Source organism: Corvus cornix, chromosome 10, assembly GCF_000738735.6.
Source record: "Corvus cornix cornix isolate S_Up_H32 chromosome 10, ASM73873v5, whole genome shotgun sequence".
Taxonomy (NCBI): Eukaryota; Metazoa; Chordata; class Aves; order Passeriformes; family Corvidae; genus Corvus; species Corvus cornix.
The window spans coordinates 15,492,101-15,508,343 of NC_046340.1; the positions used below are offsets into that span (position 1 = coordinate 15,492,101).

At 41.1% G+C, this 16,243-nt stretch overlaps 1 protein-coding gene across 4 annotated transcripts in view; it reads right to left on the minus strand.

The window, feature by feature from the left end:
• Positions 1 to 130: 130 nt before the first annotated feature.
• OTUD7A (OTU deubiquitinase 7A) overlaps positions 131 to 16,243 on the minus strand; it is a 128,768-nt gene continuing 112,655 nt past the window's right edge. For 3 of the 4 annotated variants that reach the window (XM_019280832.3, XM_039557518.1, XM_039557517.1), the window contains 3 exons: positions 13,179 to 13,293; positions 12,837 to 12,921; positions 131 to 11,071 (listed from right to left, as the gene is read on the minus strand). In XM_019280832.3, coding sequence (XP_019136377.1) covers positions 9,641 to 11,071; positions 12,837 to 12,921; positions 13,179 to 13,293 — 1,631 coding nt within the window. In that variant the 3' untranslated portion in view covers positions 131 to 9,640. The remainder of the gene's footprint in view (positions 11,072 to 12,836; positions 12,922 to 13,178; positions 13,294 to 16,243) is intronic. The other variant, XM_039557519.1, reaches the window with a different exon arrangement.

The window sequence follows — 16,243 nt, forward strand, 5'->3', positions numbered from 1 at the left end:
ACTGCCCCCTCCCCCAGGTTTGCAGCAGCCCCTTATCTTTGTCCCTGCTTCTTCCCTGGGCTTCGGGGTCTGTCCAGCATCACCCTGAGAGAGCACACAGAAAGCACAAACAAGAATTCAAGCAAACAGGTACTTTAGAAATAAGTTAATTTTATTGAATAGGCATTGTAGCTTCTCTCAGATTCAAATAATGGAGAAGCCAATTCACACAGATTACAGAGCTATCAGTTACTTTGAGTAATCTTTCATAAAAGAAAGAAATTAAATACAGTTCTGCTATAAAAAGTGCGACAATTATAACTGGAAGTTTTTCAAAACAAAAGCAAGTTTTACTACCTATTGCAAAAATTGGTTTAGTGCTTTAATACTTTACAAAGTAACAATCCAACTGCTAAAAACAGCTCTTACACATCTTTGTCAAAGTATGGATCTGATTAAAAATGACATGTAAATTGAATTTGAATGAAAACTGCATGTAGAAAAGGCTCTCAAGAACTCACACTTTTCACAACAAGAAATGTTCGTTATTCTTTAATGTTAATTAATGCTCCTGTTTCTTTTGAACAGTGGATTTAAATAATATGGCAGTCAGATTAAAAATGATCAATTGTTTTCTTTTGCAGACAAAAGTGACTGCAACCAATTGTGTTTTGAAATTATGAATAGGGAGGGGAAATGGGAAAAGATAAATTAATTCCTTTTTGCCTGAAAATGGTCAAACAAGAAACCTGAAAAATAATTTCAGCTTTAAATAAATTTCTGTAGTTTCTATTACATAGTTTATTGAAAGCCTAAATCAATATTTACTAAAAGCGTATAAACTTATAGAAGGCAACAAGAAACTCAGACTGAAAAATGAGAAGGGTGGTAAGACTACGAAGAAGTTGAATTCTCAGCCAACCAAAATCAATGAGACTTACTTATTCCTTATTAACATTTTCTTAAGCCCCAGTGAGAGCCAACTACTTTCTTTCTTTGAAATACAGACTTCAAGTACAAATACATTTATTGTACATTTCTATGGGTTAAAAATGCTGAGTTTACCAGGTTATTAGATAGAGTCACATTACCAGTCTTGATATTTTAAACTTTATATAATTAGCTTTGGTTATAATTGAACAGCGACTCTCAGTTAATGAGTAAATAAACTTCTCTAAGCCAAGGGTGTGATATCTGTGTTACTTTAGTTCTTGTTTTGGGGGACAAGCCACTCCTATATGCAACCTGAACTGAGAAAGCCAAATCTTTATTGGAAAATCTATCACAGTCTTTAAGGACAAAGAGTTGTAGAATTTGTTTAAGAAAGGAGAAGACAAAAAAAAAGTTAGCAATAGGAAAGAAGATGTACAAACAATTTGGGGGGGCATATTGTACAATAGCAACAGTAGAGTTATGATGAATTAACTACATATACCTTTTGTATACAATACTTCAGACTGTCCTTCAAGCTTTGCCCATGTCTGAGAGGCATTGGGTTTTAACAACACAAAGTGTACCAAATAGCAGAATTCATGTAAACAGCAGTGATACTTTCAATGGTTCATTCAGCTTTTTCCATACAAAAATGTTAGTCACAAGAATCAATAAGGAAGAACAAGGCCTCCCAAGGAGAACAAAGTCTTTCAGCCCCACAAGAGACAACTTCAAGGCATTGTGAAAAGTTCATAACAATATTTTATGTCTTAAAATTGAATGCAAAGTAAAACTCGAGATGGATTCCAAAAAGAAAACAAGAGCTCTATGCAGATTTTAAAAATTGCTTCCTAGCTGAATCATGCTAAGCTGGAACTTTACAAACACAGGAGTTAGAGACTAAGAGCAATGGGCTTGGAAAAGACACAGAAGTAATTACTCCTCCCCAGGAAGGAGCACAAACCTAATCTCAATCATTGGGATGGAGTTTTATACAAAGCTGGCCTACAACACCAGGGTTGGGAACTCACAGCTGTTTAGGTCTATGTGGCTAATTTCATCCATTATTTAGTCTAGGCCTAAATCCTGTTTGTTCTCCTTGGTTATGGTGAGTGGGCAGAGTTGGGCACCATGTGCATGCAAAGCTCTCCGAGCGGCTCCGAGGGAAAAGCATTTCTGTACTGTACACACACTGTGCACTATACGAAGACTGTATTTACAGTACTCAGGATCTTAAGAAAATAAACAATAAAACCATTGCCTAATTTTTGTTAGTATTAAAAGTGCACACAATTTGCAAAGTTGAGATGAGAGTGCTTCTGTCACACCCACATGGCTGTATTTCAATTCATACCTGATTGCAAAGGCCATTTAAAGGAGATGGGCATTCTCTGAGCCTGAGATGCCACATTCTGCTGCTGCATCTCCTGCACATTTTAACCAAAAGCATGGGCAAGAGGCTTTTCATTACTCAAACCTGGAAGCAAATGGCAACAAGGCAGCATTCCACTTCATCTTTACTACAAAGATACTGTTCAGACACCATGGGCCAGAATGAACTGCATCTGTGGTAAAAGCAAGAATGACCAAGAGCTGCTGTTTCAGCTATGGTGGCTATGGCTCTCAGGCTCCTGACATGCTGTCAGGCTTCTGTCCCAAGGGGTTCTAATTTTACTCTGTGGCAAAGCAATTACATGGAATTTACCTTCAAAGGTGGCTTTTGCCTTTCAGCAGGGGAAGTGCAACTCCAGTGTAATTCCATGTTCATGTTTATATAGATTCCACATGTGAAAAAAGGAAGAACTGGATAATTAACATACAAGCTTAATCTTTAAACTTCCCTCTCCTTCTCTTTCTAAAGAAATCGTGTTTGGAAGGGGCAAAATGAAGTACACAATGCACATGGGAGCTAGGCACTGTTTAGTTCCAACACTGGATCATATTTTTCCAATCTCAGATGATTCTTCCAATAAAATTTGCTTTAAGAAGGGAAGAGAAGTTCCTTTTCTCCCTTACTCCCGAATAGAAAACCTCTGCAACAAAGTAAGAGGCTACATTAGATGCAGAGATGAATGGCAAAAACATTTCTCTGTTTTCCCAGAATACAGGAAATTTTTCCAAACTTACAGTCTTGACAGGAAATAGGTTTTGATACATGTTAATTATTTTCCCTCCCTTTAGTATTTTGGCGCCCTGGTTACTCCACTAGCTACGATTATCTCTCTTTACTCCATCTCCTCTTTTGACTAAGGTTTCCTGACAGTGACACTAACACTTATCAGAGTCAAAATTTTTAAAAGAAAATTTTCTGTTAAGATTACAGGGTATTTAGATGAATATGTCTAGAGACACACAGACTACAGCAGGCTTGAGTGTCCTACAGTCATGGTTAAATGAGGAAGTAGGACAGAGGCTGCATCCAGTTAAGTGACTCTCAGTCCCCAGAGAGTCGTAATTTTAAGGCTGTTTGGAGCACGGTGGCTTTTACCCACATGGCCTGTTCCACAGTGCAAATGTGCATCAGCCATTTCAATTCTCTTGGTACAGTACAGGCATTCAGGTAATGGGAGAGAAACCAGCAACCAGAACAGCATATTCACTTGGGAGGAAAAACCCAACCAGACAAAATAACAGGATCATGATACCCAAGGGAAAAATAAGGTCTTATTTCTCCACTCCAACAGGGGAATACAAGAGCTCCATTAAGAATGCAACAGTTAAACAATTATATGGTGTTTTGGTATGAGGCAAGTCTCTCCATACTCAAATAATAACTTTATGAATAAGCCCAATTATTTGTTCACACATGGAAAATCACTAAAGATAAAATATAAATTCCATTAACTGAAGTGTAGAGTGTTAATAAAGAAAAGACCTGAATATGCATTAGAATAACACTCACTTGATTTTCTGAAGAGGGAGATTTTCTTCTCACAGAAATTGATGCTCAGTACACCTTAAAACCAGCCTATTGATCAGGAGAAGCCCAGATGCACCATCATTAGGCATCCAGATTTGAAAATTTTGGTTGCAGTACATACCTTAATAGTAATTCTTAAACAAACAAACAAATCCCAACAAACTAAACCACAAAAGTTAGGGAATTTAAAAAAATACACAGACTTCTAATTTAACATATGCATTAGTTTGTGATGCCTTTTTTTTTCACAGTTCATCAGTAATTGATATGTACAGTACAAAGAACTATGAAGAAATAAAATCTGAACACTTCAATCTGCAAGAAGCTAATGCATATTTGATACATATTAAAGAGGATGTATCTAGCAATTAGGGATGACATTTCTATGATCTAGAGTGACTTTTTTCCCCGAGATGCTAAATGATTGCATGGGTTATTCATTCTCGATTTTCATTCTGAATGAATAATAAATAGCTGATTCTCTTTTTTTTTTAAAAAAAAAAAAAAAGCAAACCAATCCTACTCCAATGGGTTCAGGGTGTATATTAAGAATGTCCCAAGTCAATTAATATCTGTGCAGAAATGTTTCATTTAGTAAGGAAGTTTTCCAGATGAATGTTTATTCAGAAGCTGCTTACAAAAGGGGCTATTGGCAAGGACTGGAAGAGAAGAATTAAATAGAGAGGAACAGTGTTGTACCAAAATATCTAAAGAAAAATTTAAAGCTCTTCAATTTAAAAAAAAATTGTATATTCAACTCACATTAGATACAGATGTGCACAACAGACAGAGCAGTTAGAAACAACAAGTACATTTACAAAGCTTTCTTTTCATGGTTAATTTCTACCAGCATTGCTGAAAGTAACCTACTTAAAATGATGACCCTGTTTATAATAAAGGCGCAAAATATTGCTCTGTAGCATATTTTGAAAATAATATAAAAATAATTTCTATATTACAATTTAAACTTGGCTTGTAAAATTCCAACATAATACAGCCTTAAGTCTACAAATAGAACATACTTACAAACACCTTTGTGTTGTTTTTCTCTCGTTTTTAACAATATAATATTTTAGTCATATACACTGGAAATCCATGTGCAAATTAAAATAGATATTAGTATCTGTTACTGAAATAATTTCATTTCTATGCTATAGTTTGGTGATCCTCCACGTAAGCTGCCATTCTCTAAAACAAATACTCTTCACATACACTGACAGAGACTTAAAATACACTAAGATGAAAAGCCATCTACAATCAGCATCAGTTATTTTGCTTCTCTGTACCTATGTTTATCTGAGATTATCATGGTTTCTATTAACATATGGGTTTCCACCTGTGCAAAACACTCACAGTGTTATGAAGACCTTACCCCCTTCACTAGCTTGTACTTTACTTTTGTGCCCAGTTTGCAATATTTTAAATGTCAATGAAGCACCTGATTTAAGGCCCCCAGTACTAATAGGATTCTGTCCACACATTACAGCAGACAGCAAATGTAGCCCAAAGAGGCCTAAGGCTTCCCTCTACTCCTCAAGCAAAATTCTCATCAATTCTCTCCTTGAAAGAGTAACGTCAGACAGCCTGTGCGGAACAGACACTGCCAAAGGCTCAGGCCTTGATCAAAAACATTTAATCTTTTCCTTAACACTTGCTGAACGTTTCTGAAGATAAGCAGTCTCCTTGCTGTCAGGGAGACCATTCACATTGGCAAAGGAGAGCACCAGTGTAGCTGTTTCAGAATCGGGGAGGTGGAGGGCAGTATTTTGTCAGATCTGTGCTGTGCATTTTTGCTATCTACACATTCATCACCCGAGAAGTAGCTGACCCTGAATGTGCCTCTGTGCGAGGAGTGGACACTGCAGCCAGGTGTCACACAGGGCCTGTGCAGCGTGTCCCCAGCGCTTTCCGGGCCAGGCACCACTGCTCACACCTCAGCTCACAGCTCCACAAAGACAACTGAAGGCTCCACTTGGCCTGCTTAGACTTCTTAAGACACAAGCAACACAAAACTTTTCAAGTACAGCATCTTTCTTTTACTGATGCTCCTAATGTTACCTTTGACTTAGGAAGAAGCAGCTAATTGCTAAAGAAAGCTGGGACAATATTGCTGTTGCATTTTTAGAACAAAAAGTTCACCAACTGTTTTAAAACCCAAAATCTGAAGTTACTTTTGATAACCTACAAAACCTTCTTCTGAACGAGCTGCTTGTTAGCCATATGCTATAATTGATACCTACCTCTGAAAATATATTTGTAAACTCTAACAGTGGTTTATTAACTCTTTATAAAGCATTTTAAATGGAACTTTAATATAAAGCATGACTGAAACCCATTACGTATCACAGGCATTCTCTGTTACAAACAGACCTTTGCATCAGAGTTTAGAACAAAGAAAAAAAAAGCATAATAGGTTCAAGCCTTTTTTAAATTAGAAAAATTGCACATTCACACTTTAAAAGAATTCCAGTTTCCCCCAACTTAAATATCTCCTGGTGATTTTGGATCCATTCTGGGAAGGTGTAGCCTACCTAGTATTTACTCTGTACTGCTGAAATCTGGACTACAGTGATAAATGTTGAATCACTATCTAGGAGAGATGGGAAAAAAGCACATACAAATGCAAAAATGGGTGTGTGCATTGCAGCCACTCGAGCTAACAGAAGGAATGAGCAGGGTCCCCCCAGTGCAAAGCTGATTTCTGTACTTCTGGGACTACGTGGGAACTCTTCAGCTCTGGAGGGTGTAGAGAGAGCAGGTCAGGCACAGGGCCAGCTGGCCTGTGGAGTGCATACACTTCCAATTGTCAGGAAAAATAACCCAAAAGAGCATGTAGTAAACAGAAGAATACATATGAAGGTAATTACCTCTAACATATAGCTAAGGAACGACACAATTTCTTTCAGTGCTGGTGAATGCAACTCATGAGCAGCTGGGAATTCTCTCTAAAAAAATAGGTAGAAAATTTTCTTTTATAGCTACAGTCTTCTTTTAATGGAACAACACTTCTTCAGGAGGGGACACAGTTTCTGCATGTTTGGTCTCTTTAATGCCAGCTATGGCACAACTGCCAGAAATGGCCCAGAAATAGAAAGGTGAAACCTCCCCACCCCCCAGTATTACTTATCTGGAAAAAAAGGACAACTACTGGGAAAAGAGGTGAAGATTTTAACTGCCAAATTGCATTGTAGGCCTGCAACTTCCTTTCAAGGGACAACAGAATCATGGGATGTTTGAAGAAAACAGCAATTAGAAAATTATTCAAAGATATACCAACAAAAAGATTTTAAGGAAATAGGCACAACTAAAAAGTGTTCTGTCAGTATTTCATACAACAGGTATTTTAAAGTGAGCAATGCTGAGAAACAAATCCTATGAAAATAGGAAACAACAAAATCTCATGGTAATTGCTTATTTTTACATATGTACTGCTTTTTTCCTCATTCAGAAAGGATGTAACTTACTTAAATATATGGGCTGGTGTGGTTTGTTGTTAATGTAGTATTTCTTAAGCACAACTTTACACAGAAATGATTCTCAGAGTGTCACACCCTACTGCTACTCTGATGCCCTAAGAATTCTTAAATATTTCTGTTTTTCTTGGAAGTTTTATCCCGCCAGTTTTCGCAGTTTCAGCAGCAAATACAATCAAGTATATTTAATGTCTTTTAACACAGTCTGGCTTGTTTTAGCACAATTTGCAATCCCAGTTTTCTTTGACAATTAGAACTCAAATGTAATAATCACAACAGCAAAGCAAAACAGGACACTGCTTACCAGTGTATGCAGCAGGAGACACGGGATTTGGAAGATGCTTACCTTAAGGACAGAAGTCACATGGAGCTTTAATACACACCAGTATTTGCCTTTTATGAAGGAATGCAAGTTCAGTAAGATTCAGTGCATGCTCAGTATACAGCAAGGAATATGAAGTACAGGTCTGGATTCATGGAACAGCTAACATGGCAAAGATCCTAACTTTTTATAAGACGTGGCCAAGGAACTTATTTTGAAACCTCCCATTCAGGAGAAAACCTAAAAATATGGTCAATTTTAAGTATGCGCTCAGTTCTACCAATTTGGAACACTGGAAAAAGCTCATGTGCTTCTTCTGAAAGCCAGGACATGGCAGCAGAATCTTGTGCATCTTTTTTCACAGGCGACTTTAGGCTTGGTTTCAGGGTTAATTAGGATTAACTGTATGCAAGTGAAATGGTGCCACCCATGTCAAAAATTAAAATTGGGCTGCAGCAGAAAAATAATCAGAAACAAAGACTCTTTGGCAAAGAATCTTTCCTGTGTGGGCCAGAAAAGTGTTATTCCTTAATGAGGAAGGCAGAACTCCTGTTCTGCACCTTGAGGTGGCAGTCAGCAGTCCTGAAGGCAGTACTTTACCTGTTCTGCAAAATTAGCTCTTAAAATGAGCCAGTGTTCACAAGCCTAACACCACCAAAGAGCTCCTGTTACTACATTCTGCCAGCTGATGGTGGAGGGGTGCAAACCCAGTCCTGTGTCCCAGAAAACTTCCTCATGTCATCCATCTACTTCAACAGTATCTGCGGTGTCTGCTTTGCAGAAATGTTTCTGTGAGCAAAGTTTTATTTTCAAAAGTATTGCAAACACTTACGTAAATATTTGGATCTCAGACTTGTGCAAATCTGTGCTAGGAGCTGCCATTCCTGCTCGAGGTATTTTACAGCCATCTGGGAACCTCCTGTGGGGAGATGACTCACTCTAGTAGAAGACTTGAAAAGAGGTGGAGCCAACAGTCTTCAAGATAAGGCTCAAGTAGTTACATTTGCAATAATTACCACTCAATAATGTCGAGAAGGAATATGTAAATAATTATTAGATTTGTGCACTAGCTAAGGGAATAAACTAATGCATTACATTTGTTTTGGCAAGCAGCTCAGATCTAAAATGATCCTAAATTTCCTAGCTTGTCATCAAATTTTTCATATCTAATAATTTTTTAATACTTTAATTTTATTTTAATATTTCTCTGCAGTTTAACAGCAACAAAAATACCTCTGAAATTCAGGTGCACAAAACTATACTGTGTGAGGGGCTTGGGGACACGAAGTCATTATGAATTTTCTTACAAAACCTGTTTTAAAACTCAGTGCAAATAAAACTGACTCAAATCTATTTTTTTTAAAATAAAAATTTAGAAATAATTGGTCAGAACTTAAAGTTAGGGAGAGCTACAGCCCTCATGAATTCAGACCTTTCACTCCCATTTTTCCAGAAACATTCCATTTCAGACTGAAATAAGTACAAACATTAGTAACAATGCAATATGCCGCCATGTTAAAAATGTTCAGTATGCAAAATCACTACCCTCCTGAAAAAAAAGGCTATGAAAAATTTAGGTTTTACTGAGGAAAAAATACTCTCAATAATAGCTATATCATTTCAAATGTCTGCAAGGCAGATGCTACCCTACTACAACACCACATCTTCACTAGTATGACTTTCCCCTATCATTCTACTACCTGAGTGATGTCAGTGTAAATTCAGGCACCATTAGTAAATTTTTGACCAAACATATACACAGCACTGACAAAGGAGTAAACAACCCTTCAGCTTACCAGTATATGTAAAAAAGACACTGACAAAATGGAAAAGAATATTTTTTTATGATAAATTAATCCTATTATTTCGTCATTGCCTCAGAAAAGCGAAGAGCTAGACACTATTTACTCATCAATCCTTTATTCTCTTTTTCAGGATTCCTTTTACTGCAATCCAACACTGTTTACTTTGTAAGTAAGAAAATGGTAAAACTAAGTAGTCACGGAAGAATCCTCAATGCCTGTGTCCTTTGCTGTCCCTCTCCCTGCGCTTTAACTCCTCTTTGTAGCAGTAGGAACAGTAATTTTCAGTCTCAGGACGACCATAGAAGGAACAGTTCTCCTTCTTACAGCGGTTCTGCTGGATGGAATATATTGGGCAAACTGTGCTTCTGCCTTGGTTTTTATCGTTCAGCCAGGTCTGAGGAGCGTCCTCATCAGCGTACTCTAAGCAGTCTCTGATGTCCCCGGTGTTGAAGCCGTTTGTGTAGGTCTGGGACTTGTGTTCGGCAGGCCTGGCGTAGCTCAGCGACTCCACCGTGTTCACCGTGCGCATCCCAGGCAGCCGCGCGGGGCTGTAGCTCTGCGAGGACAGGGATCTGTTCTGCTGAGGGTAGGTGGCACAGGTTTTCAGGGTGCCAACCACTGGCTTGTAGGTATCGTCCTGGAAGCTCGATGGCTTGGAGTTGACGTCATGCAAATGGATGACACTTTGCCTTTGAACAGGTGGGGTATGGCTATAGTGGGCAGACACCGGGATGGGGCCGCTTTTCTTGGCACCGTTACTAGGGGAAGAAAAGGACCCAGGAGTGGGACTAGTGCGGTCTTTAAATTTTAAAACCAGTTGAGTTGTATGGCTTTGAGGCAAGACGGGTGATGCCCTATCCTGAGGAGATGGTTCTAATTTTTCTTTTGAAAATGCTTCTGGCTCCAGTTTCCTACTAGAGGAGCCATTCAGTGCAGCCTTTTTCTCAGCTTCCTTTCTTTTCTGTTCCTGTTCTGCATTGAAGCGCTCCTGGGCACTGCTCAGGTAATAGCCGATCATCTCCTCGTGGAACTGATGCCTGTGACTGGTCAAAAGAAGGCCAGCAAAAATAAACTTTCGTTCACCCTGCATGGCAGCTCTCAAAATATTTAGGCTGAGTTTCACATCCGTGCTGTACTTCCATGGGTCAGACTGCTTGTCAGAGAAGGGTTTAGTGTTCACCTTTTCAGTGGGGGAACTGCTGGCTCTGTCAGTCGGAGATGGAGTGGTCTTTTCAGACGGAGATGTGCTTGCAGACTGTCCAGATTCCTCTTTGCTCCCTTTGCGAGACTTGGACTTCTTCTCTTTGACTTTCTCTACTGCGTCACCATTTTTTCCATTCCCTGAATTGGCTCTGCTCATCTTCCCATGCACCAGACCTCCAAGACCACCCATGTTCTTTTTCAGTTTAATTCCCAGGGTTTTACTGAGGCTTCCTATTTTATTGGCAACTGAATCCGTCCTGGTTTTGTCTTTATCCTTCCTTTGTTTGTCCTTTTCTTTTTCTTTACCGTTTTTGCCATTATTGCCATTGGAATTACTACAGATGGAATCTCGGTCTGAGTCCATTGAATCAGCCAGAGACTGCACGTCTTCTCCAGCTGAAGCTGTAGGGGATTCCGGTTGAGCCAAAGGGGCCTGCTATGGAAAAGGAATTATAATTAGATACAGCAAAATCAGTTTCATACAAGAACTGGTGCAAAAATACCCACCCCAAATTCAATACAGATTTTGATGTTGATTTTAAATATATGTTTTAATTTATGCACTGACATTTTTGACTGGTTTCATCACTAAATAAAGCTTTTCTGGCTGTGCTTACTATGTATTTTGCTTGTTCCTACAGTAGCTTTTGGCTCATTTCAGGCACATTTGTAGAATAGAGATCAGTCACTCAGAGGCTCTGTGAAAGTCAGTGTCTGAGTCACGGGGGGAAGCGAGTCCCCTCCTGCCCTGGTGAGCCAGGACAGGGAGGATCAGCAGTGCAGGCTGTCCCTCAGCCAGTGGGAAAGGAGCTGGGCAGGATGCGATGGAAGGGGAAGGAGCTGCTGCTGAAAGCTGTGAGTGGGATACAGCACACAAACCTGTGTACAGCAATATTTCAAAATTGATTATGTTCAAAACTCAGCTTATTTAAATTCACTTTTTATTTATTCAGGTCTCTGGAGCATGAAAATCAAAGGTACGATGTACCAGAGCTAAACACCTCATCTGAAATATCAGACATTAAACTCAAGCAAGTAGGCTGAGGAATACAATGATGTGTATTCATATTTCTTGGAAAGGCAATGCAGATAAAACGGGTCACAAGTCTGAGTTCCACTTTATATTTTAGGTAACATGATAAAACACCTTTCTTGAAAATGCAGTAACATGGATCCTAGTGTAATTTAAAATGGGACTCTGTTCATTTACTCCTGCTAACAGCCTTGCTTTCAAGCACCATGAAGCTAAAATCTCCTAGAGATAAATATGAAACAACTAACTACAAGGACATGGGGAGGGTTAAGCTCTGTACATTTATATATTTCTCGTATAGATACCTGCCTGCCTCTGTCCCTGGGTACTTCCATGTCCTCTCTCCCAGGAACCAACACTCAGTAGGGAGCAGAGGTGTTATTCCCATGGAGCAGAGGTGAAAGTGCTGCCGTGACCTGACCGTGCTCATGGAGCAAATATGAGCAGGGAGAGGTAACCCAGATTTCACAAGGGCTCACCACTTACAACTGCAGGACCATTTTGACTCTCCTTTTTCTGATGTGGTAGCTACTACTGTAGAAACTGAAGAAAAATGGATTTTTCCCCTTTTGCAGCTTGTAAAAATACTTTCTCCTTTTGCATTCTGTTGCTCTCTTCAAACTCCATCTGTGTAGGCTGTTACCTCCATCCTCTCCTAGCAACCTTTTGCTCCAGCCCAACCCCTCCACCTATCCAATGCAATTTGCAGAGAAATTTATAGCTGACTTGGTGCCAGCTGGGCATGGTTCTAAAAACAGCTCTCTGGAAGAGGCAGGCTCCAGTTCAGTGCCAGTCTGGCCTTTTGTCAGCCACTCTGAACTGGGAGCTGTCCATGGGTACAAATGCATTCTCAGAAAGAAATTGGTGACCTAACAGTGGCATCAGGAGAGCAAGACAAGGTTCTGAGAAAATTATGAGAAAAGGTTTCTTTAAACTACAGACTACTGAAATATGTAACAGAAAAATTAAGATAAAAGACACATTTCAGCAAAAATTGTACAAGCAACAGTGTTATTAAATCAACCAGATAAATCTGTAAGCCTGATTGGCATCAGTGAGCCATGAGTGACTGTCCCTGCTGCCAGGACACTGAGGTGTTTGCAGGCAGCCTATCCTACTGTGCCTTATATCTGCCATGCTGTGGGACCAAGGGGGAAGTTTACCTTACCCGCGTCTCAGATGGGATGCGGATCCAGGTTACATTCATGTAGCTGTGCAGAAGATTAAGCTTTGCCTCAAGTGACAGAATCAAACTAAAGGTGAAAAAAGAAAACAAACAGTCAAAAAGCCTGAAAGAAAAAGCAGTACTTCATAACAGGGAGAGATGTAACAGCAGCCTGATTGTGATGGTCAGCTAAGACCTCCCCATGTCTTCTGCCATGTAACCAGAGCACATGAACCAAGCCCTCACTGTTAGCAGTTCTCCCAGTACTCCAACCAGGTATGCTTCAAGACATTTTACTGCTTAACACTGAAGTTACAGAAGTTACACTGAAGTTACAGGTCTTACTTGGCCAGTCTGGTGTTATCATTGTCATCTTTTCCCCACTCCCAGTCCTTCCCAGGATCGACCGCAAAGTGCAAAGGCAGTAACTTGTGTTCAGAGTCAGTCAGGGGGATCACCGCTGAAGCAGAGAAGAAACAAGGATTGGGGTGGGGGAACAAAAATGACAAAAAGAAGAGAAGACTCAGCTGTGAAAAGCAGAATCGCTGCTTCAAGAAGGGCAGAATTTGAGTGTGCTGCAGAATTGCCTCATCCAGAGCACCACAAATGATTTATACTGGGCTCCATTTGCCTGTTTTTGTATTTGTGCAATGAAAGAGAAGAGGGAGAGGTTAATACACTGATTGCTCCTGGAGTGAACGATAGTCACCTGTGGAGGAGGGGAGACCTCTGGAGAGAGCCACATGGCCATTTGTACTACACAATCAATATTTCCTGGAGACAGAGCCATTAGAATAGCAGAAAGCAATAAAAAATTGCAATATTCCTGCCTATCTCTCAGAGTCAGAGATTCATGTGTTTGTTAATTATTTTGTCTCTTTAGTTTAGTACCTTTGTACTGTCAAAGAAATAAAAATATATTTATATCGGCATTAAGAAACAAAGCAAGAGGCAGCTACAGTGATTTTAGATTCAAACTGAATTAACATAATTGAAGGGCAGAGATCACCATATATATATGGGTTAGGAGGTCAGTTTGAGGCCTCTGAGTGAGTGCAGTGCAAAGGCCATTACTGCTCTTACAGCCTAGCATTGCTGCCCAGCAGAGTTTTGCTCTTCTGCTCTTTCCCCTCTCTGCTCGGGCTCTGCCCTAATGACTGTGTGTCAAACCTCAGCACTCTGCCTCTTAATGACTCTGCTTTATACTCAGCTCGCAGGGACCACACTCAAATGTCACAGAGTGTCTATCATTCATCACCAGCAAGAAACTAAGAAAAAAAGCAATGTCAGCTTTAATTAAAGCCACCAACTCGCTTCCATTTGATTAGGAAAACAAGTAAAAGCTATTGAGGGCCTGGGTAAGATCCTCGGCGTGGTGCAGATCACTGCTGCTCCTCTGACAGCCAATCAAGGCATTTACCTTTCTGCACTAGAACCCTTCAGGACTTGCCCTGGGTATTCATTCCAGACAATCCAAGGGCAATGAAACCTGGAGAAGCCACCCAAACATCATGGCACTCAGTTACTGAAACCTGCCCGCACTAGAGGTTATAACCTGTTCGTACCCTTTCTGCAGTCCAGCAAGCCACCCGCTGTCAGAGCGCAGGGACAGCGTTTCGGTCACGCACTGCCCCCGCCCCAGCAGCCGTAGCGGCTCGCTGGCCCCGTGGCTGCGGGCGGGGCCGCTCCCGGCTCAGCCGTCGCCGCTCGCGGAACTGCCCAGAAAGGCCCAAAGCGGCCCAAACCCCGCGGGCGCTGCCCCCTGCCGGCCGCGCCAGGAAATGCCGCGCTCTGCCCGGGCTGAACCGCAAACCCGGCCCCGCCAGCGCCGCTTCCCAAAGCTAGCGGCATGGACACAAAAACTGCACGGGATCGGAGCTCCTGAGGGAAACTCGGGGGGCATAAGCAGGGAGTCTGAGTCTACAGTTCAGAATACAGCGTACTGCAAGGTCCTGGGGCACGGGAGCAGCATAAATGTACAGCAGATGTGACGAATACACTTTTAACACCCTCTGGTGTAAGCCCTCGTTTTACTGGGGTTTAATGTAGGATTTCCCCAAGTATCTGACAGAAGAGTATTTTTATGTCACGACTGCCAACAGGATCCATCCCATTCATTCCTAAAGCAAACTCCACAGCCTGCAGCACCTCCCTGACACCCAAGCAGGGTCTGCAGCTATGGTCAGTGTTGGTCCCACTTGGCAGTGGCTCTCTAGCTGGAACTACACTACCCCAAGAACCGTCTACCAGCCCTAATTCCAACAGACGGGATAAGTGACAAGCAACAGCCGCTAGTTGGTCCATCGCAGTTTGAATCACACAGTGAAAACTTTGCCGCCATTCCCTAGCTGGGTGTGCTGCCTTCTGTGCTGTGAAGGAAGTCACAGCACTTCCCAGCTCTCATCCTCATGCCTCAAGTGCCACAATTCATCTAAAAAGAACAACACTTTAACTCTTTCTGAACATGCCAGTACAACAAATTGCTGACACCGAGACTGACACAGTGCTGTTTAAAACCACTGCCACACCTCTTACAGTGTTACTCGGACTGAGCACAGCAGTGTGTGAAGCTCCAAGGCCAAGGAAGCAATCTTAGGGGCAGTTGAGACTTAGTCGGTGTTTTTCATAAACAAAGGCACAAAACATCTGCATCAGTTGAGTCTGCATGAATACAAAAGTATTTACCAGTTTTTAATCAGCCACTGGATTTCAAAACAAGACCACCCCTGGTGACCCATCAGAATGCCAGGGGCTGTGTGCTGGTAAAAAGAAGTGTCAAAATCTGTTTTAAATCCTCTCCAGACAAGGGGATATTAGCATGTTTTCTCTTTATATCTATTTATAGTAGTGTTTAAAATAATCTGATACAGGACTCTATGCCAAAGCAGAATTTCAGGCATGCACATCAGTATTTATCTGACCACATATATTTCTCAAATACAGACATACTGTCTCCTCCACTAGAGAGCTCAGCAGCTGCTTTAACATGGGTGTATGTACCTGCGGTAGTGCAGACAGCTTCAGAGGCTGCTCCTGACACTTGGTTAGAGCATAAATACTACAAGTTATAAATGGCCTGGCTCTCCAGGATGCTCCTTTTAAGAAGGTGCAGCTCTGAGCTGCATTCTGATAGCTCAAAAGCTGCCCATGTGCTGTGGCCCCTGTGCTGTTGTTGCTGACACTTGACAACTGGCTCTCCCTTGCCATGTCCCAAAGCTGCTCTGCTGACAAGGTGCAAACCCCAGGCACTGCTGGAGCATCCCTGTGCCAATCTCCCTCCTGTCACAGCACGTGGAGGACAATGGCAATGCTGTGGTTGCTGCTGGACTGCTGCAGTCTCCAACAGCAACCAGCCTGACAGCGAAAGCTACAGCATTCCCTTCATCCCAGAATAAATGCCAAATGCTCTC